General features: G+C 41.1%; 1 protein-coding gene across 1 annotated transcript in view; it reads right to left on the bottom strand.

Moving 5' to 3' along the window:
• The window catches only part of PFKL (phosphofructokinase, liver type), a 53,034-nt gene extending 36,022 nt beyond the window's left edge, over positions 1-17,012 (bottom strand). The window contains exons 1-4 of the mRNA XM_081956169.1: positions 16,756-17,012; positions 5,216-5,289; positions 4,210-4,287; positions 269-458 (exon numbers count right to left, since the gene is read on the bottom strand). Of these exons, the coding sequence (XP_081812295.1) occupies positions 269-458; positions 4,210-4,287; positions 5,216-5,289; positions 16,756-16,861 (448 nt within the window). The 5' untranslated portion in view covers positions 16,862-17,012. The remainder of the gene's footprint in view (positions 1-268; positions 459-4,209; positions 4,288-5,215; positions 5,290-16,755) is intronic.
• Between the last annotated feature and the right edge of the window lie 9,194 nt (positions 17,013-26,206).

Below are 26,206 nucleotides of genomic sequence, written 5' to 3'. Positions count from 1 at the left end.
AATGGATTGCGTTGTCCTGCTGAAAGCCAACTAAGTAACTAACTAAGTATGGTCCATGGGGGGGGGGTGTCACAAAGAGTCTGATACGACTTATCGACCAAACAACAAAATTAATACATGAGTTGATACTACCTTTCATCCTTAGAAACACTGTTTGGTTATGGACTTTTGGCTCTCAATATACAAGTTCATTTTCAGAGTCAATAACATGAAATGCAGGTCGCAGCCTGGCACCAATAGAACGATGTTAGAGCAGATTTATACCTACCTTCTGTGACCAGTTCCTCCAAAAGACCACCCCACTCTGAGCGGAAGATATTTGCACCAGTCAGGCTGCCATCCCCTCCAATGACGCATAGGTTAGTGATGCCATGCTGTACCAGGTTGTAGGCAGCTTGAAGGCGACCCTCCCGTGTGGTGAAAGCTTTGCAGCGGGCACTGCCAATGATAGTGCCTCCCTTTAAACAGAAAAGAAAGAATAATTATGAACTAAAAAACTAGATGGCTGCAGAAATTAACAGGGGAAAAATGGTACTGAAAGTGTGTGAGTTCCAATGGGAAACCAATTTTGATGTTTTATAAAAGGGAATACAGGGGAAACAAAAAGGCTTTGCGGCTCTAAATTTGAACAGGTTTAAGTTGGTGCATGTTTTTGTTTTGAAAGCACAAGCCATAAATTTATAAAAAGGGAAACATACTTTTTTTCATTTTTATATTTTTTTAACATTGTGCAGCATCAATTGCCAGGATTGGTGACAATGTGCAGTCACTCATAAGATACCATTTTTGACGTACCGTACATTGCAGAGCGGAGTGGAAATATGCTAAATTCTGGAGGAGGTTATTTGTTTCTCTCTTATATCCCAAGCAGATGGCTTTTGAAAGGACAACAGGAAGTTATTACAGTGATATGGGCCACTGATCAATGTCAGCTCTGATGGTCTTAAACAAGGAAACTAGCGTTTGACCTTTCTGTCCATCCCATCACAGATACCTCTTAATTAACCCAATTTTCTGTTGTGATGCCCGAAGAACTTAGCAGATTCTGCTACTGTTGCTTCCTGATATTGGGAACATACTGTAACTGTCATTGAACAACTATCTTCTGAACAGTTGCCCCCTCAGCTCAGGAAAAGGATATAACATAATAAATATACATCCACTGACTTGAAGCTTTCAACTATTACGTGTAACATAAATAAGGGCCAAACACACAAAAATTATGGATTTGATTAGTTAGTTACAGTGCTAGTAAACTGAAGAGGAATATGCTGAGGTCAGGAGTGGAAGAGCATGTTGCTAGAAGGGTTATTATTTTTAAAATTGGACTGCTATCAAAACCAGTTAAAGCGTGCAAATCAAACTGGCTTAACTATTAAATGTTCTCTTTTAGAGAAGATTTGGGGCATATAAGAAGATTTATATGGCACATAAAAAACCCATGGTGCAGACATGGCAGCCTTGCTCAAGCCTGTATTTATTAAGTAGCAGAAGCTGCATCAGCAGTAAACGAAGAGAAAGAAAGAACCATCCTATAGAAACATGCAACACCAGAATGTTACCTGACAGAAAGGACACATACCAGTCAAACTGGGAAAGGCTCTAAGAAGAAGGAAAAATATAACACTTTTGTAAGCGAGGTGGGTGAGTCTACTTCAAAGACATTCTGACAGTCAGGTCCATTAAAGAAACAATTCCAGTACAATCCAACCTTAGCTCCTATAGATGTTTTTTTTTAATGAAAAGAGTCATCTCACAATGTTCACCAAAGACAAACCTTTCCATTTTTTAATGAGAGATCCAAATTTTGGGTTATGTCACTAGGGCAGCAATTTCTAAATTGACCTTGTTTAAACAGCAATAGTACTTAGACCCTTGATGGCAAACCTATGGCACACGTGCCGGAAGTGGAACATAGAGCCATCTCTCAGGGCATGCCAGCCATTGTCCATTGCTCTTCCAGGTTCCGGAGCACACATGCATGCCAGCCAGCTGGTCCTCATGCGTGCATGCACATCAGAAACTGGAAAACCAGATGACCAGCATGCATGTACATGCTGGAAATCAGAAGCTCAGCTTCCCGACTGCACAGACGCCCCGGGGAACTGCTCTTCCGGTTCCTAGAGCTCCCCCACATACACACCATGGGGCTGCTCTTTTAGTTTCCGGTGCTCCCCCACATGTGCATGCACACTCCCGTTTCGGCACTCTCTGCCAAAAAGGTTTGCCAACACTGACTTGGACTTATATACTGCTTCATAATGCTTTACAGCCGTCTCTAAGTGGATTACAGAGTCAGTATATTGTACCCAACAATCTGTGTCCTCATTTCACCGGACACTGGACATCTTACTCAGGAGGATAGAAAGATGAGTCAACGGTAAGCCTTGTCAGGATCGAACTCCTGGCAGTAAATAGAGTCAACCTGCAATTCTGCATTCTAAACACTGCGCCACTACTACTCAAAAGTATTGAGCCTGCAATTCCAAGAATCCCAAAGATCCAGCCAAATGACAGTCTCACTAGAAGCTTCTCTGGAAGATGCTAGATGGATTTTGGAAAGTTGAACTAAAACGTCTGGCTACCATGGTGAGGATGGGGACATGAGCCATTAATCTGCACTATTTAAATGCCTACATTAAGTGGCTGAAGGGGGAGGGGGGATCTGATTTTAAAAAAACTGTAAGACCTGTTATATAGCTTCCTTTGCTTAATCTGAAAAAAAAGTAAAATGTAGCAGCAGCTCCCAAAATTGAAGAATTACATCATACAAAAATTTACAGTATATGAGACATAATTTTAATTCAGGGTTGAAGAGATAGATCAAAAATAATATTATCCCCTTATTTTATTATCTTTTAATTGCTCTTGCTATGCAACAAGCTCAGTCTTTTCTAAAAGTGGGACAAAGGGAAAACCATAAAGAGGATAATAAACAAATAAATATGCAAGAGAATCAGAACTATCACCTAAATTGCTCTGAAAGTTGGATGAGAAGAAGCTATGTATCACATGTGCTCAGGAGATCTAGATTGGCACAATCTACATTCCCCTGTTCTTCCTAGGAAAATAATCTTCCCTACATAAATTGCAGTAAACTTTACAAGAATAATTTCATTCAGAAAGGAGCCCTGCAAGATTTAATTAATTATCCAGAACTTCCCAGATAGCAAAGCTGAACAAGCTTTCTGCCTGAGTTCTTGGAGAGCTTCTATTAGCTTGAACCAACATTACTAGTCTAGAATGATTTTACAGCCATGGTCACATACAGAAGTAAATTTAAGGTTCCCAATTTAATAAGATATAATAAGAACATATAGCATCTCAGTGCCTGCAGTGCTTTTGCTCCTTAAGTTTTGTTTAAAAGAATAAACATATGAAAAATGAGATAGCTTTCCATTAAATCTGAATTATGGAAGTTGGAGAGGAAGCATGTTTAATAAATCAGGATTGGAAATCAGCTTTAAGCCACTATTGATTTTTGGCATAAAATTTGTTTTGTGCTTAAATAATTCCTTATTTCAACATAAAGCTGGGCTCTTTTTTGTTTCCCAGATCATGTGATTGTATGAATGAAAGGACTGTGCACACTAGTATCATAGCCCACCATATTAATCAAGCCATGATTCCTGGTCCACAATTATGGGCATTGCTAGATAATGTAAGGTAGTTGTTCATTTCTTGCCATCCAGAAGCAAAGAGTCACAATATTATAATGTTTAATAGCATACGTTTAGTACTCTACAATTTAATTAGCTGAACTATAACTGTTTCTCCTGTACTGAATTCATATAAATTACTATAGATTCTTCCTTGAATAGATTCTTTGTTTTCCTAGTAACATGGAAGCTTTGAAAATGAAAGTGATTCATATCCTATTCAGTAAAAGTTGAAGGAGCACTGTTATTAATAGAAAGCAAGATATGAGAGAATCTAGGCAGCTCATAGTGATCTGACTGATAAGCAATGAGTACTGGCATAAAAGATAGGAAGACTGAGTCCACTGACTATGTCCTAGTACAGTATCTATTTTTGATTCTTCCTGAAAATGGGAATCTATTATTACCCAAATTCAAAAAAATACATTTAATCCAAATTACTCAGCGTTAAGTCAGAAGTGTGTATTATCAAAGGCTATATAGCCACAACAGAAATGAACATGAGACCTGTCTAATTATAGAGTAAGATGTTAAGAAAGATTAGCCTTACCAGCTGAATAATATTGGACACACTGAGCCAATTTGCTTGCTTAATATTTTCTCCTCCTTCGACTAGCCCCTCGTAACCCTGAGAAGAAAAAAAGAATTTTTTTTTGCAAAAACACCACAACTGTACTACCAAGAAAAAATTAATAAAGTTAATTTGCAACACAGAGAATTATCTGTATCCCAATAGCCTTGGTTTTACCTTTTTGTTCAATTTTACTGCAGGTTGCTACAAGGAGCAAAATTTAAAGCAGGACATATATCAATTTGCTCCACCGTGCATTCTATCTAACTGCTTTTCATAAAATTGCAACCATACAAAAGACTGATGAATGGGGGTGGGGGTGGGAGATCTTGAATTACAACATTATAAAATATAATAAATACACATTATCAAGAAAATATCCAATACAATATAGCAAAGTTCACCCAATGTAATAATGCAGCATGTTGACTGCTCGAAGCTAATGTTTTTACAATGCTACAACAGAATTGGAGGGCTAGCTGAACTATGAAAAAAAATCATGGAAAATTTGTCTGGAAATAAAAGCAGCTAAGCAAACAAGTAGCCTGTTATCAGAAACAGGGAATGTGTGGCCTAGTTAACATGTTGTTTGATTCTGATTTGATTAGCATTTGGAGGGCCATATGTTCCTTACCAGTTTAGCTATATTTAGTTTGAATCTCCCCCCTGCCAAAACTGCCTAAATAATTTACATTTATTCTGCATTTATAGTTAGATGCTATGAAGAGTGAAAACATTATTTAACTGGTCAATGATGTTCCTCAACCTTTTCTTAACTCTCTTAGATTTTCCTAAACTTCCTAAGTTTATATTGATAGGTCTTTTAGAATTAATTAACTTCTGCATCATTGTAAAAATATTTGTACCAATATTTCCGTTTTCCACTCCTTTGATCCTTTCATTTTCCCAGAAGACTGCAGCAATCTAAAAAACCCATATCCACACAGAGGATTTTTTTGGGGGGATAATAAACAAAAAAGTGAACCTCATATATCAGGAACACTTTAGCTCCAACATATATTCCCATGCGTGTTACAGCTCGAACAGCAGCATTCATACCTAGAAAGATGGAACACAAGTTAAATTATGATCTGGGTCTCCGACAAATTGGTGCAGCATTCTGCTAGTTTATTTTTTAAAAAACACTCCCCTTCCCAAAAGTAGCATTCTCCAAATGTTGCAATTAGAATTCCCAGAAACAAGACTCTAGAAGACAAAAAGTATTGTAAAAACATTCCTATTCAGGGTTTGTGTTGTGGTTGTTGTTTTTTTTGCTAGATATGCTACACAGGGAATTTGCACTTCCCTGTAACTGAACAGAGGAATTGTACAAATTTCAACATACAAGGAATATATATCACTGAATACTCTTGTACATCTGAATGAGCAGTGAGTGAAAGAATTGCTTCTTGTGCATATACAGAATAGCACTTGTATTGTTTTATGTTAGTAATGGATTAAAATTCCTTGGAAAGAAATAAATTATTTTTGTACACAAAAATAAAGTAAAGAATTGCAGCCGGTAAGGGAATAAAACAATACACATAAAATTCCACAGAAATTGCACAGCATGGGTTCCTTATGAGTAAAAGATCTGTTTGTTGTTAATCATGTAAATATGGTTCTATTTATGCTTAGCTGTTAATAGAAAATGTTAAAACTGGGTTGTTTACTTCTTCCATTTGGGAGAACATAAGAGAAAAGAAACTCTAAAAGAAACCCAAAAAATAAAGTTCAGAGAAACAGACCCAACTTTCTTTTTTTTTAAAAAAAAAACCTGTCATTACTAACAGAGAAAGTTTTTCCTCCTATCCATTCCTCTGCAGAGTTCTTAATTAGAGCAAAAGCAACGATATTTAGAGTAGGTAGCAGAAATGCAATGATGAAAAAGATACCATTTGCAACTCAGATACCATTAATATTGGACCTGGTAAGTTTAAGTGAAATTGAGATGCATAACATAATATCTATGAACATCACATGCAATTTCTTAAATCATCAGCATAACAGTGAAACTTGCTGTCTATATGCTACCTTTCATTAGCATTATCAGATTTGGACTGCAAAAATCCAAACAACCAGTAAATGGCAGCAAAGCCTTTAGGGTTTTGTGTATCTCTTTGCTGCCATCTCAAGGTCATCTGGATATTTTAAATCCAGATCTGGCAATCTTACTTTCATAAAAGCTGCAAATACACCAAATGTATTACTAGAAAAAGCTTAGCTTTTCAGGGAAGGCTTTTACTGCTTTTATAATGCAAATTAGAGGGTCAATGTACAATGAAATGGCTCAAAGTTATCTGATGAAAAATGACTCTGATTTGTTGTGAAGTTTCAATTTATTTCATAATGCAATTATTAAAACATGCTTAATATTGTTTCAATTTCTGACATTGATATCACATATTTCAGCTGTGCTGATTATGTTTCATCCTAGGCAGAGAAATGAAATTATTACCTTTTCCCCTCTATGTTGGGCTACAGACACACAGACACACACATGGGTTGTGCTGTTTTAAACTCTTGCAGGTTCCCAGGAGGAGTCTCTAGTCTAAATCCTCGTCCCCTCCCCGTAATTCCTTCAGGTTGGAACTTTCTAAAATAGAATATCCTCACTACACTCTTGTTTATCTGAAAGGAAAGGCTTATTAGAAACCAGGAAATTGAAACGGACAAGTCTTCTAAAAAGATTATCGTCCTTTATAAAATAACTATTGCAGGATGCAGATTGTTCCTTTTATTTACCTTTCAGTACTGATTCTTACTTGACCTTGAGTAAAAAAATATTTTCCATATATATATATTCGAAGTCCGAAGAGCCACCATTTTATGTGACCTCACATTTTGCGCAACTGCTGAGACAAAAACATGATCCCCACATGCTTCCAACTAAAATTCCATTCTAAAACCTCAGCCACCGAAAGGATCCTGAAAAGAACTGAATTAGCCCTAATCAGAAATGAACTCCACAGGAAAAGATTCCTACTAGGCCAAACCAACAGGGACCTACTCACTCTTCACCTCAAACTCAGCAACAAAATCCACCCAGCACTCTGGGACAAATCCAAACAACTAGCCCTCTGGAGAGCCGAAACAGAAACCTCCCACAAGACACACACACACCAACAAACTCCACAGACTAGAAAAAGGCCAGAAGCCCAACCCTCCTCCACAGCAACTCATGAAACAAACAGTACACAACATATCAGACAGGACCCTCACCATAGCAGAAACCAATGTCCTTTCCAAAGGATTCAACTTTGCAGTCGCCCCCAAAAGCATCCCCACTGAAAACATCATATGCAGAGTTGAAGCTAGCCTAACCAATATCAACCCAGATGAAGCCAATAAAATGAGACTTGAAGTCACCAACGTCCTCTGCTCCAGCAATCTACCCAGAAGCAACTTACACAAAGAAGAACAAAAAGCACCCACAAACTTGAGGAAAGACAACATATTCATTCTCCCAGCAGACAAAGGTAACGCCACAGTGGTGATGAACACATCTGACTACCAAGCCAAACTATCTAACCTACTCCAAGACCCCGCTTACAAACCTCTAAACACAGACCCCAACACCTACCTGGAAAAAATCACCAAATCCAAAATAAAAGCCTCTGCATCAGTGAAGAGATCCAGCAAAGAATCATCCCCAGAGAGAAATCATCCAGATGCCCCAAGCTCTATGGCCTCCCCAAGATACACAAAGAAGGAACACCACTCAGACCCATAGTCAGCTCCATAGGCTCACCTCTACAGATTTGCCAAATTTCTTGCCAAACAACTCTAGTCCTACACAGAATCCATCACCTCACACATACAAAACTCAATCCACTTCATAGAAACAATAAAGAAACAAAACCTACAACCCAGCGAGCCTACTCGTGAGCTTCGATGTCATATCCCTCTTCACCCAAGTGCCTATTAAAGAAGCCTTGACAGCTATCCAAAACAAATACAACCCCCCCAAGCACATCCTAGATCTGACCAACTACTGCCTAACCAACACATACTTCATCCACAATGGACAAAGATACGAACAGATAGAAGGAGCACCTATGGGATCACCCCTCTCACCCGTCATCCCAAACCTATACATGGAACACTTTGAAACCAATGCCTTAGATAAATCTGAACACAAACACAAACTCTGTCTTAGATATGTAGATGACACTTTCGTAATTTGGCCACATGGGAAAGAAAAACTGAACAACTTCCTCACACATCTCAACAGCCTACACCCCAAAATACAATTTACTATGGAAATAGAAGCTAACAACCAACTTCCCTTTCTGGATGTCCTAATCAACAAAAAACCCAATGGCTCCCTAGGACACACCATCTACCAGCAAAAAAACACACACCAACTTCTCCTTAAACACACAATCCCATCACTACCCTGCACAGATCAACTCCGTAGCCAAGACCCTCATCTCCAGATCCAAACGCCTAGCTGACAAAGACCACCTGAAAACTGAATTACACACCCTCACAAATGTATTAATTTCCAACGGATTCCAAAAAAACACAATTACCAACCTAATCCAAAGGGAGACTCTCCCCAAGAACCAAGACACAGAACAGGACAACGGCACCACCCTCCTCCCTTATATCAAAGGCACCACAGATAAAATCAGCAAAATTCTCCACAAACACAATATCAAGACAGCCTTCGGCAGTGACCAAAAAATAGCCAACATCTTAAGAAACCCCAAAGACAAGTTCCAGCTAGAAAACCAAGGAGTCTCAAATACCATGCAAAATCTGCCCAGCCACATACATTGGACAAATTGGAGAATAAATACACGCATCGCAGAACACAAGAACGCAATCAGAAAAGAAGAAAAAACTTCCTCCCTTTTCCAGCACCTTAAAGCTACAGGACATGAAATTGATTTTGAAGGAACCAAATTACTCTCCAAAACTGAACACTTCAACAAGAGAATAATTATGGAAGCTATCAAAATAGAGAAACATCCCCACAACATGAATAAACGTGATGATACCTCCCGCCTACCAGACATCTGGAAACTAGCCCTAATCAATAAACAAGTCCCAGCCACAAAAACCGACACAGGACCCAGAACAACACAGGACACCATCACCAATCACCCTCACCAAACATCAATTCCATCAACCAATCATGATGTGACAATACAGCCAACCAATCCGTTTAAAGAAACAAAGCCAACATTCCACACACCCCATCTATATTTATAGAAAAACGGCAGCTCCGATCACGCTTTGCTCGCACAAGCACGAAGCCAAAGGCACTAGCCTGAAGATAACAAGTGTGATCTCGTCGAAATGTCACCAAGATACTGTCAATCTTACACGGGAAAAGACCCTGCATACACACGCACACACACACACACACACTTCCACACATATGTAAGTGTTATGTCAAAGCACCTGGTATGCCCAAATATGGAAGGGAGCATACTGCTTCCCTTTTGCCTTTCAGCTCCACCCTAGGAGCCTTCCAGGCAGGCAAATATATATTTGATACCAATCCGGTTTACTTTTATTTATTGATTTAAAACTCTTATATAGCATGCACAGTATCAAAAATGGGATGTGATGATGTCCGGGCGGGTGGGCAGAGCCTCCCACTGCCACCGCTTCACCTGAACCAGACAGAAACAGCTGAATTGCACCACTGATTCCTGATCCAGGAAAGGATGCAATCAGTGGATGAAACTGTGCAAAGTCTCTCCTACTCAAGTACGTTACCACGTACTCCTCGAGAAGGAGCCCCACGTCCAGGATGTCCCCCCAAATTGTGCACTAGCATCAAGCGCCACCCCATCAAGAGTCAAAGATAAAATGGGCAACAAAACCCTAGCCATTCCATCTTATCAGGGTTGGGTTGAAGTCAGTTCTGTCTATCCAGACCCTTACCCCTTCCAGGCATTTGGTAATCAGCACTGCCATATACTTCATAATTTACCATTTGGAACATATTTTCCCAATCCACAATCTTCTAAAATCTATTATCTGCTAATTATAGTTAAATACGTTTGGATTAAGAACTAGAATTCAGGTCCCCCCATGGTAATCCAGTAATGATAACTACATAGGATTTTTATTACAAATGATTTTTTTCCTCTATGCAACAGAAACAATTTATCTGTTTTCCATTAAAACAAACCCATCAGATTCTAACCTTATGTGGAAAACCACCTGATTATTCTATATAGGTGGGTAATACGTCCACTAGGGATGCAGTGGCTCAGTGGCTAAGACACTGAGCTTGTCGATCATAAAGGTCGGCAGTTCGCCGGTTCGAATCCCTAGCGCCACGTAACGGAGTGAGCTCCCGTTACTTGACCCAGCTTCTGTCAACCTAGCAGTTCGAAAGCACATAAAAAACTCTCGGTGGGAAGGTAACAGTGTTCCGTGCACCTTCGCCATTTATTCACGTCGACCACATAACCACAGACTACGGCTCTTTGGCTTTGAAATGGAGATGAGCACTGCCTCCTAGAGTCGGGAACGACTAGCACATATATGCAAGGGACCTTTACCTTTAATACGTCCACTGCTTTACAATCCAAACAAATAGTAACTTTAGCAGAGATTCATCCAACAGCAATGATAGGAAACACTATTTGTAATGCAGGTACAAATTGCTTTGTCTTTGAACCCTGTGCCAGTGCCCTTAGGTTAACATTTCTTATGTTCTCCGTGTATAGCTTGTAACCAAGCATCCCTTGGCTGGTGAATCATATTAAGACTGAGGTTTATGAATGGGTCAAATTCTAGAGAACTAACTTGTCACATTGAGCTATATCTTGTTACTTTGTTAAGTGTGATCTCAAAATAGTAAACAAACAGAAAGCAATACTATTAAAAAGCCTTCTGCTTAGGCAGTTGTCATAAGGACTGCCCTAGATCCTCTGACCTATTATATTTAAATATACAGATTACTATATGCCATGATTTTTTTTTTACTTTCTGGATTTTCTTCTGCAATGAGAATTTAACTACTTAGAAGGTCTTAGGTTTTACACAAAACTATAATCAATGGTTGAGTACTAGTATTACGTAGGCTGTTTTTTAAAACAGTGGGATATGGAAAAACAACATTTTGGTTTCAATAGTTTTAATTACTAGTGTACTGGAACTATTTAAAAAAATTATTGTAAGCCACTTTAAGATTTTTAATGAAGGGCAGAAGGAAAGAAGGAATATAGAGACACCCTCCTACTGCTATCTATAAAACATTTAATCCATCACATCTAAGATCACAGGAGTAGGTTCCTCTAAAAGATTTACCAAAGTTTTGAATGTGAATCAACATATTTTTTGTTTCTTTTGGCCAAACAATCTTTTCTAATCCTTGGCATGAATCTCAGAATCCAACTGAATCCAAAAAGAAAGGGGAAAAAATAACTTATTGGCCCAGGCCAACAAGGTCACATACTAGCTACTCTAATCAACTATAAAAGATTAGGTTTATATGGTTGCTGCATTAGTCACAGAACCAAAATAACAATGAATGTAAAGATAATTTACAGAATTCTCTAAAGTCCAATCACAAAATAAATGAATCCAATGTGGTCTTTAGTTTTATATAGGAATTGGTTTAATCATTTGCTTCATCTCATTCAAGACTCCTTTGAAGAATTGTGTGATCAAACACTTACTGGAGCTAAGACTGCCAAAGACATGGTCAGCTGTTTTTCACAGATAATGAAAATTAAGTCTGAACTCTGCTCTGCTGCTTGCTCTTCTTACAACTGCCTACTTGCTGCTTCTGATTTTTTAGTTTGTTACAAGGAAGTTCAAGCTCATGTGGATAGGTTGCGAGTTTCACATTCTGCTTTATTGCATTTCTGCATTGGTTCTGAAATTGTTTGGCTGTATGACATCAATAGCGGAGCTGACTATTAGAACAAAAATCTTCATCTTGTCCTTTACTTGATCATAAGGGAATTAAATCAAATCTCACAACTTTCCTGATTATACCCAGCCCTTTTTCTCTTTCACTGCCAAGAAGGTAGTAGAAAACCTGAACAATTTTCAGGACATAGTGAAGGCTTGGATGTGGATGAATAATTTGTAACTCAACTCAGGCAGATGAATCACTGCATGCAAGACTGAATAAATAGCCTGTTCTAGATGGAGTGACACACTTGGATCTACGATCAAAATCTAAAGCTTTCTGAAACCAGCAATGTTCCAGTCAGATAAGATGACTAGGAGTCCATTTATGTAACTTTGATTGCTGCCTGACTCACATTTCTTTCTAATGAAGGTAGCTCTTACTACTGGTACTGGGGTCACGATAACTGAATCATTACTTCCTTTTATTCAATATTGAATTGAAGAGAAGTGTATATAGTTTTTTTTAACAAGGGAAAGATCATATTTGATCTTCACATGCTATTTCAGGAAAAAGGGCATAATCAGGTCAAAGAAGTGGAAGAGACTGAGATGAAAAGATTAAATTAAAATTTTATTTAAATCATTCTTAATGATTACTCCCAAGACTTAATACTTTTCCCTTTGTTACATTGCAAATTATAAAACAGCAACCTCTAGAGAAGCTCTTGAGTGGCATTCTAGGTTTTGAGGAGCTGCACAGAACAGAATGAAATGGAATGGAAGAGAACAGAATAAAAGAGTTGGAAGGGACCTTGGAGGTCTTCTAGTCCAACCCCCTGCCTAGGCAGGAAACCCTATACCATTTCAGACAAATGGCTATCCAACATCTTCTTAAAGACTTACAGTGTTGGGGCATTCACAACTTCTGGAAGCAAGCTGTTCCACTGATTAATTGTTCTGTCAGGAAATTTCTCCTCAGTTCTAAGTTGCTTCTCTCCTGATTAGTTTCCACCATTGCTTCTTGTCCTACTCTCAGGTGCTTTGGAGAATAGCTTGATTCCTTCTTCTTTTAAAAGCCCCTGAGATATTGGAACACTGCTATCATGTCTCCCCTAGTCCTTCTTTTCATTAAACTAGGCATACCCAGTTCCTGCAACCATTATGTTTTAGCCTCCAGTCCCCTAATCATCTTTGTTGCTCTTTTCTACACTCTTTCTAGAGTCTCGCAATCTTTTTTACATCGTCACAACCAAAACTGGATGCAGTATTCCAGGTTTGGCCTTACCAAGGCATTATAAAGTGGTATTAACACTTCACATAATCTTGATTTTATCCCTCTGTTTATGCAGCCTAGAACTGTGTTGGCTTTTTTGGCAGCTGCTACACACTATGTGCTACCTGATTCAGAAACTCCTATGTATGTCACACAATGAATATCAGGTATGTTGGTGGGTAGACAGAACTAAAGCAGCCATCCAATTGTGGAGCATCCCATAAGAAAATTAGACAAGTCCATTATTTGCCCATTTAAAGTAAGCTGTACTGTGTTTGATTTAAAACGTGGTCAGATCTGCTGCTTAATCCTGTTACTTTTAAACTATAAACTTACCCAAAGTCTACTTCTATACAAACTATTTTATATAAAATGAATATATAAAATAACCAAACAATGAAAGAGAATGGGAATGGAAGATGATTTGGAAGATACTTGCCACTTTCTTATCTCCTCAAGAATGTGCTGCAAATCCTACTGGAATAGACAGAATTGCTGATATAATTCATAATCAAAACACCCGTTGTTTGAAAGGGCAACATATATTTTATACCATATTAATAAAAGCTGGTGCAACCTACGGTTGCAATTCTGTCCTTAACTGGTTTGCTTTAGTAGACTTCCTCTGAAATAGGCTGCTGTTTTAAGCTCCATAGTTGGTTGTTCTTAACACTAGAACATTTCCATGTAATATGGAAAAAATGTCAATAACAGAGATTAGGAGGCATGTCATACAAAAGGAAGGGGGAAAAAGAGAACTTTGTCTAGCAGTAATTCTGATTGTCATAACTTCTGGAAACATAGCATGCATTCCCCTGATAAAAGGAGGAAATTGATATTTCGAAGATTTTCCCTATCTCCAGGCCCATTTTGTACCTACTACAGTACCCCATAGAGAAGAGCTTTGAAGAAAGAGGTACCAAGGGAGGCAACAATTACTAAAGAAAATAGCTCAGCTGGATTCTTCTCAATTTCTTCCCCTCAAAAACTCTTCTAAAGCACCCAGCTAATTGATGTGAATTATATCAGTAGCATAATTACATACATGTTGAAATTTTAGGTATACTTTATCAGTGTCTGTCTGTCTGTCTGTCTGTCTGCCTGCCTGCCTGCCTGCCTATCTACCTATCATCTATCTATCTATCTATCTATCTATCTATCTATCATCTATCTATCTACCTACCTACCTACCTACCTACCTACCTACCTATCATCTATCTATCTATTATCTATCTATCTATCTATCTATCTATCTATCTATCTATCTATCTATCTATCTATCTATCATCTATCTATCATCTATCTGTCTATCTTATTAAAGTAATATGAATTACAGACATTTAGCTTCAAAAGACACCTCTTACCTAGTTAATCCAAAAAAACTAAGATTTTACATTGTTTAAAAGCCTGTGCTATATAAAAGTTTGGCTTCTTATCCTGAAAGAATAAATAAAAAAGATTAAGCAGCCATAATTTATAGGAAGTACTTTGTAGGCAAAATCTGTTGTAATTTTTCATTCTACGTTTGACAGATTGTTTCATTATAACTGCGAAGAAAGATTACATTGTAGAAAACTAGAACAAAGTAAAGGTTATGTAAGGGCGATAGCTGTTGTGGAATAAAACATACACATACATTATGCAGACCCATCAAATTTCATTTTTCTAAGACTCATCTGAGAAAGAGACAAGATCCAGGAATGATACGTAGTTTATTACAACTAAATTGATTCTGTCATTACTGTAGCTCATACTTCTTTCAACTCTCTATGTTACACTGTTGATTTAAACTATTGTAGCACTGATATGATTGAAAATTTAAAATTGGAAACCCATTATAAAGGGGGTTTGGTTATTTTTAACATACACTAAAAGTTTTGAATTAAAATTTTATAATGAAACATTTTATTTTAAGCATCATTGATTAATCCAACAAATAACCAGTATTTCAACTGAGTATGCAGCCTTATTTTCAATTTTAACTGGCCTGCGTGTGTTTTTGTCATAACAAGCACAGTATTTTAATGGCTGCAAGCAAAAAAAATCAATAATACTTTCTGAATTTTCCTTTTTGTCAAGGACATTACAGCATACAACAATGTCACACATATTCTTCACTATATATATCCAATATAGATTCTATCTATGGCATTCTATCCCTTGAAGGACTGAGGGTATTGATCTAGAAACAATAGTTGCTTGTCTATTCAATTTCTCTATATACCATATATATCAGACATAAATGACCCTGATATATTTATGAGGAGGAAAAATCATTAGTCAATAAAGCCAATGAACTACAAATCCAGCTTTAGTGTGCATATAGCCAGCTTTAACAAGTAACCATCACCTAACTTTTAAAGATATTCAGGCAGGAATAGTTCTCATCTAGGCCTCCCATACCATGTCAGAGATCAAATGCTGTTAATGGGAAATGAAAACTTTTCCATTGACATATCCCAGTTGTCTAGTGAGGAGACCTGCTTCAAGAAAAACTCATTGGATCAAGAGTTTGATGTTATCTAGTTTGGTAATTAAATGGTTGCAAGGAAACAACCAAACTCAGGGAATACCAAAGACCCCACAATATTTATATACATCTCTGTACAATAAGCCATTTTCTTATTCTTGAACACACCCCCTCCCTCCAAATGGCTTTACTGATTATTCTCTAAAATCCTATTCCTAATATAGAAGCAAATGATACAATTTGTATTTCATGTACAAGGTACTCTGCATGAACATTCTTTGCTGCCTACTATTATGTTAGGGCTGCATTATTAAGAAGACATTGGGGAGATGACGAATGATAGGAATTTAACAGGATGGATGCTTTGATTAAAATGCAACCCAGGGATGATATGCCGTTGCAAAATTCCAGATGAAGACTAATGACAAAAAAAAAAAAAGGAGTCATCCCCATCTTTTTGCTATCACCTAGTAGTCCTCGCTTAGATTTTTGCAGCCCAGTTCGGGAAGCCTTAAAAATGTGAATAGTGGGATAGAGAAATTTTGGTTGGCTCATCATGGAGGAAAGTCCCTTCTGCGAATGTGCTGCTGCTTGCGTCAAACAAGCACGGTCGTCACAGATTCGAGGAGGCTCTGGCTACGGAGCCTAGTAGTCCAAAGGGGAATCTCTTAGCCCGCCGCGTCTGAACGAGTCACCGCTAACCTCCGCCTCCTCCACGATGCCAACCTCCGGGTCGCCCTTATGCGGGCGCCTAGTAAAACCAGGCTTTGGGAGGGAGGCGGAGCAGGAACTCCCTGGTGAAGGCGATTTCTCCAACAGGCCCTCAAGGGCGGACTTTGCTAAGAGGTTTTCGACTCTTAACCTCCATAGGGCAGAGCCTCTACGGCTCAGACTGTGCTCAACACGTTGCGTTTTTGAGCCGGCTCGACTGAAGGGGACCGGTGCGACTGACCTTGTGCGTCGCCGCCGCTGGTGAGCACAGCCAACGCTACACCGGCGCCCGCCATGCGTAGCTTCTCTAGGTCCAGCCCCGTTGAGCTTAGATCGGTTCCCGCCATTTTTCCAAGCCTTATCCGGGATGCCAATATATATGTATATATATTCTATATCTACAGATAAATCACGAGCAGCAGCAGCGCTCCAGGAATCGCGGCTTCCAGAAGCTCCGCCCTCTCGCTTGGTCTTGGCTGATGACTTCGTCCCGGGGGAGGAGCTACCTGGCCAGCGCAGGCGCTGTGGTGGAAACGTAAATCACTGTCAATTTGTCTGCACCAGGTGTTGTTCTGTCCTGAGCTGCAAGTGGTGAAATTGGTTGATGGTAGTGATCAGCAGGCTCCTACTGGGATTTTGCTGCTCCCTAAATTAATTTAGGTGCGATGGAGAAGACATGGAATCTCAAGTTCTTCCAAGGATGGCCCTCAAATGTTTGGCATTATACACCCCTCTAAGTTGCTTTCCACTTCTCTTCTTAACATTGCCCAATACATTTATTTTCCTACTCCGATCCACTCATATCATATACACAAATCTGTGCGTTTGCTGTTTGTTGTGCCAGGGTTGTTTATTGTGGTGTTTATTGTGATCAGGTTTGATAGTTTCTTCAATACTAGACCTGCTCTTGACTAGTACCCAGAATTTAATAAGAGAAATATGTAGTTGAACCGATTAGGAACACTGACCTTAATGCAATAAAATTCAATATTCAAAGAAGTGATAACTCACAAACCAAATCCCTCACAGTTATATTTGACTTCAAGAAAGGAAACTTCTCAAAATTGAAAATGGCAGTGGAAAAAAAATCAAAAGGCAAACTCACTCCAGAAAGATTTGGCAGTTTTTACAACCACTATAGTACAGTTTTAGACCCAATATATATCCTTAAATTATGAAAATGGCTGGAAAGTCCAAGAGTTCTGTGTAACTATTGCAAACTTTTCAGTGAGCTTAAAAGCAAGGGAATAAAAGAGCAGGTTCTCTTATGGATGAGCAACTGGATAAATAGGAATTTGAAATTGACATTTCTCATAATAGAGGAATGCAACTAGGGGGTCCCCTGGGGTTCTGTCCTGTAGTGGGGCTTTTAAACATATTTTATAAGTGATCAGGCATGACTAGTTGAATAGTCAAATTTGCTAAATTGTGACATTGTTCAGAGTAGTAAATGGTAAGGGGCCTGCAAAGAGCCTCAAAGAGATATCTGCACATTAGCAAATAGGCATCAAAATGACAGATATCATCCATTCTGAGCAAGTGAAGCATGATGGACATTGATGTCAAATATCCTAACTGCTTACACAAACCACTGGGCTCAGAGCTAGCAGTAAGTGATGAGGAAAGAGATGGGAATAAAGATAAACAGTTCATCAATGAAGATGTTGACTGTGAAATTTTTGGAAATTGCCTGTTAACCATTTAAAGTCATTGGAGACCTTCAGAATGACAAGTCTGAAAAAGTATTCATTAACCTTATCTACAAAAAGAAACAAAACCAATGACAATTGCTTATGGTGAATCTCTTCTATTTTGACTCTTTCCCTTCATTATCTTGAAGGACTCACAAAAAGGAAAAACATGTGTGCCAGTCTTGTGCAGGCAGAATGGAGACAGAATTAAAATCTGATTTACTTTGTGGGAAGCTATGCAATCCTTGTCCTTGGGGTTTATTCCCCCTTCACAATATCTACTGCTACATTTCCCACTTCTGAGCATTTTCCACTTCTGCTAAAGTTCTTCAGCAGTCCATTTCATAACTCTCAGTTCCTTGGTAAACCAAAATAGTGCTTGAAATCCACTGGAAGGAAGAGTGTGTTTAGAAGTGATATTCAATATTAGTCTATTTCTATATGCTATAAAACAGTCAGCTTCAACAGCATTTTTTTTACTTTTGATTGGTATTTAGCCTACTCCCTTACAGTCAGATCACCTGGTTTTAAACACAGGAGTTCAGTTAGTCCCTGATCACCTTGCCTCTCAGGATACTAGCCAAAGTTGCCTGTAAAACATCAAGAAATACATTGCCTAGACCAGTCATTAAATTCTGAAGCTCAACACTGCCCAAAAGTTTATTTTCTTAGCCCAAAGAAAATGCTATTCCTAAAAGGACAATAAAGTAAAACAAAATAAAATACATTGCATATATGTAGTGCACAACAAAGTCAGAAGTTAGCACATTCTTTATGCTGATATCAGACTTCTAAAAATCCCTGACAATTTAAGTACATTCCTTGTTAGATCTGGGCAACGAGAGACAGACTGCGGACACGAAGTGACTTAACAGCTCTTTATTAATAGTAGTAGTGATCCAGCTTGCTCTGTGGTCAGAGGGTTCCCCTTTTATAGGGATCGGGTACGCCCCTCGACCAATCAGAACGATACCTGTTTCCCGCTGTAGCAGCGGACCAGAGGGGAGACTTACTACGATATATGCTAATATCTAACACCCCTCCCCTCCTAGATGGAACGTTGCGGTAGGTCACATAGTCTTTTAGGTATGTGGGTGTTTGTCTTGCTCGGGAGGAGCGTCGTAGTTTGGGTTGGTTAGAAGTGGTTGCAGGATCGGGTGCTTTTCCTGTTTCACGTTCGGGAGGTTTTGTGCCTTCGTTGCTAGGGTGTTCTGGAGTCTGCTCGGTTGCGTTGTCTGGGGTTTGCTCTGCTTCGTGCGTGTTTTCTTGTTCCAAGCTTGGTTCGCAGGTGTCGTAGTTTTCTATGATGGGGCTCTCGCGTGGCTGACTTTCTGTAGGCAGGAAAATCTCGTCTTCGTTTCGAAGGTCTGAGTGTGCTAGGCGACCCCGAAGTTTATCGATGTGCCTTTTCCAGTTCCGCCCATCTTCTAGTTCCAGCAGATACGATCGTGGACCCGTGATGCCAATGACCTTTGCCGGCATCCACAATGTTCCCCCTGCATAGTTGTGGGCGTATACTGAATCCCCTATGCTGAAAGACCGAATTTTGCTTGTGGAGTCTGGGGGAGCTGTGGCAGAGTAATTTGGGTGAAGACGGTCCAGGTGAGACCGTAGACGGCGGCCCATGAGTAGTTCAGCGGGACTCCTACCCGTCGTTTCGCTTGGGGTAATATGCTGAATTAGGAGGTAATGGTCAATGCGTGTTTGCCAATCACCTGGACCCATCCTAGCGAGGGCCTCTTTTGCGAATCGCACCATTCTCTCCGCCTGTCCGTTTGATGCCAGATGGAATGGCGCGACGAGGGCATGCCGAATTCCCTGACCTGCTAAGAACGTTTCGAAATGCATGGCCGTGAATTGGGGCCCGTTATCGGAGACTAGGAGGTCGGGCAGGCCATGAGTGGCGAAAAGTCGCTGTAGAACCTTAATGACTGCCTCTGCTGTGGTTGAAGTCATTAGGACTACATCTAGCCATTTTGAGTATGCATCCACAACTATAAGGAAAGTCTGACCTTGGAATGGCCCTGCGAAATCGATGTGTATTCGCGACCAGGGTGCTTTAGGTTTCTCCCATTCTGTGGCGGGCGCTTCCGGGGGTGCTGGTCTCAATTCCTGGCATGGGTCGCAAGTGGCCACCCACTCCTCTATTTCTTTGTCCATGTTTGGCCACCAAACGTAACTTCTTGCTAACGCCTTCATTCTAACAATCCCCGGATGACCCACATGTAAAGCATCTAATACATTCCTACGTAAAACATACGGAATAACAACTCGATCCCCCCACAATAAACAACCTTGTAACACTGAGAGTTCGTCCCGTTTTGACCAAAACACTTTGAATTCCGGGCCCACGTTTCCCTTCGGCCACCCCCTCCAAACCCAAGTTTGAACTTGCTTTATTACATTGTCTTTAGAGGAGAACCTTGCAACGTCGTATGAAGAAACCGGTCCAGAGTCCAAACAGTCAATGAGCAATACCGGTACTTCTGGAGTGGGGTCTGGCAGGATGTCAGGTAATGGGCAACGGCTGAGTGCGTCTGCGTGTCCGAGAGTGGAGCCCGGTCGATGAATCAATTTGTATGAATACGCAGCCAGGAAAACAGTCCACCTGGTCATGCGTGGAGAAAGGGAGACCGGGGTGGGGCGGTTTCCCGCCAAAAGTCCCAACAACGGTTTGTGATCTGTAATTAGTTCAAAATTGCGGCCGTAGAGGTATTCGTGGAAACGCTTTACTCCAGCTACAGCAGCCAGCGCTTCCCTGTCCATTTGGCTGTAATTCCTTTTGGCCGATGAAAGAGTTCTGGAGTAGAAGGCGATGGGTGCTTCTTTTCCGTCGGGCATCCTGTGGCTGAGGACTGCTCCAACTCCGAAGGGTGATGCGTCGCAGGTCAATACCAGCGGTAGGGTCTGGCTGTATTGGACAAGCAGTGAGTCAGTGGTGAGCAGGCGCTTTACCCCGGCGAAAGCTGCAGCTTCGGATCGTCCCCATTTCCATGGTGCGTTCCTCTGGAGTAGACGGTGTAGTGGCTCAGCAACGGTCGCCTTCTGCCTCAGAAAAACGCTGTAGAAGTTAAGTAATCCGAGGAAGGCCTGCAACTCGGTCTGATTTCGTGGTGTGGGAGCGTCCTGGATCGCCTTAATTTTCTTTGAAGTGGGGTGTATTCCCTGACCATCGATTCTATAACCCAGGAATTCTACGCTAGGCACGTTAATTTGGCATTTTTCCTTTTTAAGGCGGAGACCCTTTTCTCTGATTCTGGCCAAAAACAGTTCTGACTCTTTTATTTAATTGCTCCTCGTTTGCAGCGGACACCAAGATGTCGTCAAAATAGGGGACGACTCCCGGTATCCCTTGCAAAAGTCGTTCCATGACGCTCTGGAACAATCCTGGGGCAATGCTCACGCCGAATTGTAGCCGGTTGCATTTGAATGCTCCTCTATAGTTTGGGCCTCCGCTGTGGCGCTATCAACTGGCAGTTGCTGGTAAGCTTGTGCCATGTCTAACTTAGCAAATACCTTTCCTGGCCCCAACGAGTGCAATAAGTGCTGTACTACAGGCACAGGATATGCGCTCTGTTGTAGCGCGACATTAATTGTGCATTTATAGTCCGCGCAGATGCGGACTGATCCGTCTGGTTTGACTGGGGTCACGATGGGTGTTTCCCAGCGCGCGTGATCTACCGGCTCAAGGATTCCTTGCTCCACTAACTTATCTATTTCCTTATCTATTTTTGGGCGGAGTGCAAAAGGCACTCGTCTCGGTTTAAGTCGGATTGGCGCCACTTTGGGGTCTAAATTGAATGATATTGGTTTACCCACATACTTACCAAGACCGGGGCTGAACACATCCTCGAACTCCTTAAAAATCTGTTCAGCGCTGCTGTTTCTCACGGCGTTGATTCCGGTGTCTTCTAACCCCAGGGCTTCAAACCAATCAAGCCCCAGAAGGTTCTGTAATGGTGTGCTGGCGATGGTCATGGGCAACTGGGCTTCGATGTCCTTGAAACGGATGTGGAATGTGCCTTGGCCCACGATGGGGACTTGGTTCCCCTGGTAGTCTCGTAGCAGGACGTCTGGAGCGCGTAGTTGGCTCTTTCTGAGGCTAGGGATAGCCTGTTTCATGGATGCCCATGAAATAATCGTCAGGGTCGATCCTGTGTCAACTTCTAGCTCGCAGGGTGAGCCCTCCAAGAGGACTGTGACTCTCAGCCTTTTTGGCCGCTTAGGGCGGACCTGATGTATTGTGGTGAGATACGTTCGCAACTCCTCTCTCTGGGTCAACTCTATCTCATCGTCTACATCCTGAAAATACTCTCGTTGAGCGTCTTGATAGAACGCTCTTTCAGCTCTTTGTTTGTATTCTCTCTGGGGATACGCTCGCTCAGCTCCTTGTGAGTAATCTCTCTGGGGATACGCTTGCTCAGCTCTTTGGGAATTTTCTCTCTGGGTATACACTTGTGGATTTCTCTCTGGGCGCCCTTTCTGATTCCGCCAAGCCCCTGGGTTGGGCTTCTGTTGGCGGTACATGGGTGGCTGCCATGAGGCAGGGACTCCGCTCCGGCACACTCGTGCGATGTGCCCAAGTTTGTTGCAGTGCGAACAAATAACGTTCCTGAACCTACAAGTAGACCTGGGGTGATTCCCTCCGCAACTTGCACAGGGCGGCAAGCGGGATCCGGGTCTCCCCCCAGGCCTCATGTGACTGCTCCGCATCAGGTGACTGTCCTCGAACTCGGGATCCTCATAGGCGGGGCTTGTGTCCTCGTAGTGAACTTTGGTGTGTCTTGGCGCTGGCTGGTCAGTGTTGAACCCGCGTTGAATTGTCTCCGCTGATCTGTCTGCTGCTTCTGAAGCTCTTGCCTCCTCGAGTACAATCTGTAGGCTTAAATTGGTTTTTGCTAACAGCCGCTTTTGTAGGGAAATGTCTCTCAGCCCGCTAACGAGTCGATCCATAATCTGCTCATCCAGGTCTCTGAATCCACAATGTGTGGCTGCTTTACGTAGGGCTGCAACATATTGGTTGATAGATTCTCCCGCCTTCTGGTTCCTCGTGTTGAACGCTTGGCGGCAAACATGGCGGGAAGGTTTTGGCGCGTAATGAGTCTGTAGAGCCTGTTGCAACGTCGCCCATGATACTGCCTGTATTGGAGTAGGCGCGGTGAGGTCTCTGGCCGTATTGAAGACTTCCTTTCCGCAGTAGCCGAGGAAAATGTTTTTCTTCCTTGCGTCGGTGATCCCCGTGTATTCGTTCGCTTCGAGGAAACACTCGAAACGAATCATGAAGGCTTCCCATTCGTCGTTTTCTGGGTCGAAAGGAGCGGGGGGAGCATGCATCGCCATCTTCTCTGTTTGAATTTGCCGCGCTGCGGAGATCTGATATGGCGGCCGGAATTTCTGCCGAATTCCTGGGCTGGATCAAATCCGGAGATTCTGGAGGTAGCGTTCTTCGTCCTATCTGCCTCTCGATCCCATCCTCGTCGCCAATGTTAGATCTGGGCAACGAGAGACAGACTGCGGACACGAAGTGACTTAACAGCTCTTTATTAATAGTAGTAGTGATCCAGCTTGCTCTGTGGTCGGAGGGTTCCCCTTTTATAGGGATCGGGTACGCCCCTCGACCAATCAGAATGATACCTGTTTCCCGCTGTAGCAGCAGACCAGAGGGGAGACTTACGACGATATATGCTAATATCTAACACCCCTCAAACTCCCTTCATGATAGTTCCTTGGTTTTTTTAACCTTCTTCCCTAAATTATAACCTTCTTGCCTTAACATTCTTTCACATCCTTGATCTTACCAATTTACTTTTGTCATAACAGCTCACATCTGCTAACTACCAGGATCAAGCACAACAACATCATGGCAGCCTTCTTACTCCCTTATTCCATATGTCCCTTACACTACAGCCACCTATCTCACCACCTTCCAAGTTAGCCTGCTGCTTTATGCAGTAATTCATCCACAGAACTGGGAGAAATCTTCCCCTCTACTCTTATCCAGGTATTTATAATAAATGCCAAATCAGTGTTTTGTCCAGGATTAAATCCTGGATAGATGTTTTGTCTGACTTAGCATTAAAGAAGTTGGATCTTCAGACTAAAGCAAAGGTGTCAAATTCAAGGCCCACAGACCAGATCCAGCTGTGATGTGGTTGGATCCAGCCTGCGGGGCCATCCTGGAAAATGTAAAAGGCTGGCCTGCGTTGCTTTGGTCCAGTCTACCCCCATCATTTCAGCCCAGTCTACCAAATGTGAAGAGAAAACACTGGGCCAGTGTGGCTTTGACCCAGTATACCCATTGCAAAGAGGAAACATCGGCCCAGCGTGGCTTCAGCCCAGTCTACTCAATGCAAGAGGAAACATGCCAGCAGTTTGGGGTGTGGCACCAAGCTGGTCATGCCCACCCAGCTGGCCATGCCTAGTGAGTGATGTACAGCTGACCACGCCCACCCAATCAGGCACACCCACCTGGCCCCCTGAGGTCAACCACAGCCCTGATGTGGCCCTCAATGAAATTGAGTTTGAAACTCCTGGACTAGAGGGTCTTCCATCTCTGTCACTGTCATGTCATTAATAAGATTGTAGTCTGAAAGGAAGGGAGATCAGGCTCTAGTCTTCCCTCCACTCCTTGTAACAGCTAGATTGCAGTTGCTCATCATATATTTCCCTGCAAATTATTACCTCAAAATCTGTGACCTGTTCTCTCCCACCCCCCAATTGTTCTGTAACAGCATACCATAATAAAATAAGATCAGTAATATGTGGCCGTTCCTTCTCTGTTAGAGTCCTATCTCTTTCCAAATATTTGCACATAAAGAGAACCTGGTAGCAAAAGCAGGCTAGGGCAATAAAAATAGATAAGTTATTGACTGAAGCAGGATTGTTTAGTCTCCTTCTCTTTGTACGTGCAAATGATGCCAACGCATGTATACAATGGATGGGATTTTCATACACTATCTTGCCTGTTTTTTGCAATTCCCCTCTCCAAATGTTGCTGCTGCTACTGAGTGAGCAACCTCACGGACAGTTGATCCTTTTACAACCAGGACACAGATGATTCAGGCTTTATACCAAAGGCTTCATCTTATAAAGAAGCTGGCAGGCCAGTTGGTATGTTTGTGGCTCTTCTGAGCGTTGATGGTAAAAGTATTTTTCATGTGTAATAATTGTATAAAAGGAGGAATTGAGAAAGGTCATGCTGTTGTAAAAAGCAGTGAAAAAATATTTAGATGGATAGGTCAAAGGAGGCTAACATGGAAAATGACTACTCATGTGATATATAAACCATATCCATCTATGAGTGGAAGGTCAAGAAGATTGTTGATTGTGTTACTACCACTGATATTTGATTCTGCTGCCTTTTGTTTCCTCAGTTGTTGCTGTTTACATGGACCTTGACTCATACTTACTTGGCTGGCCCCAGTTTTTCTGCTTTCTTCGTTCAGTCATTTTCAGAGTAGCAACCAGAAACTTCATTAATGATTAAAAAACTGGATTAGAGTACAAGAAAGGTTTTTTTTTTTCAAAAAAAGAGAATAAAATGTTGTTATGCTCAGATAATTTTTTATATAATCTTTCTTAGACATCTTGACTATACAGTGAATAGACATCATGATGGCTGTTGTCAGCATTTTTGTCATTTCATTGTTCTCTGGGACTCTCCTATCTGACCTATATTTACTCAATAATCTCAGTTACCGAAAATATAATGGCCTTGTGAATGGTTCAAGGTGATTCCATTAAATCCAATCCCAATCTATAAATTTGACTCTTAAGCTATCAACATGCATGTTTTAAGATAATGTCATTTTCAGGCTACACTCAGAGAATATGCCCTTGGTTAACTTAACTATTAAGGATATAAGTGAGATTTGTCACTGGATTCACAGTTGGTTTATACAAAATGTTAGGCTAAAATAATGCCAATGCAGGCACCGAGAAAAAACAGTCAAAAGTTAACATTGTGGAGATGTGCATTTCATATGTGCATAGCAATTATAC

Source organism: Natrix helvetica, assembly GCF_964273705.1.
Source record: "Natrix helvetica genome assembly, chromosome: 5".
Lineage (NCBI taxonomy): Eukaryota > Metazoa > Chordata > Lepidosauria > Squamata > Natricidae > Natrix > Natrix helvetica.
The sequence above is the reverse complement of the archived record's forward strand: the minus strand, read 5'-3'. Positions and strand labels throughout refer to the sequence as shown.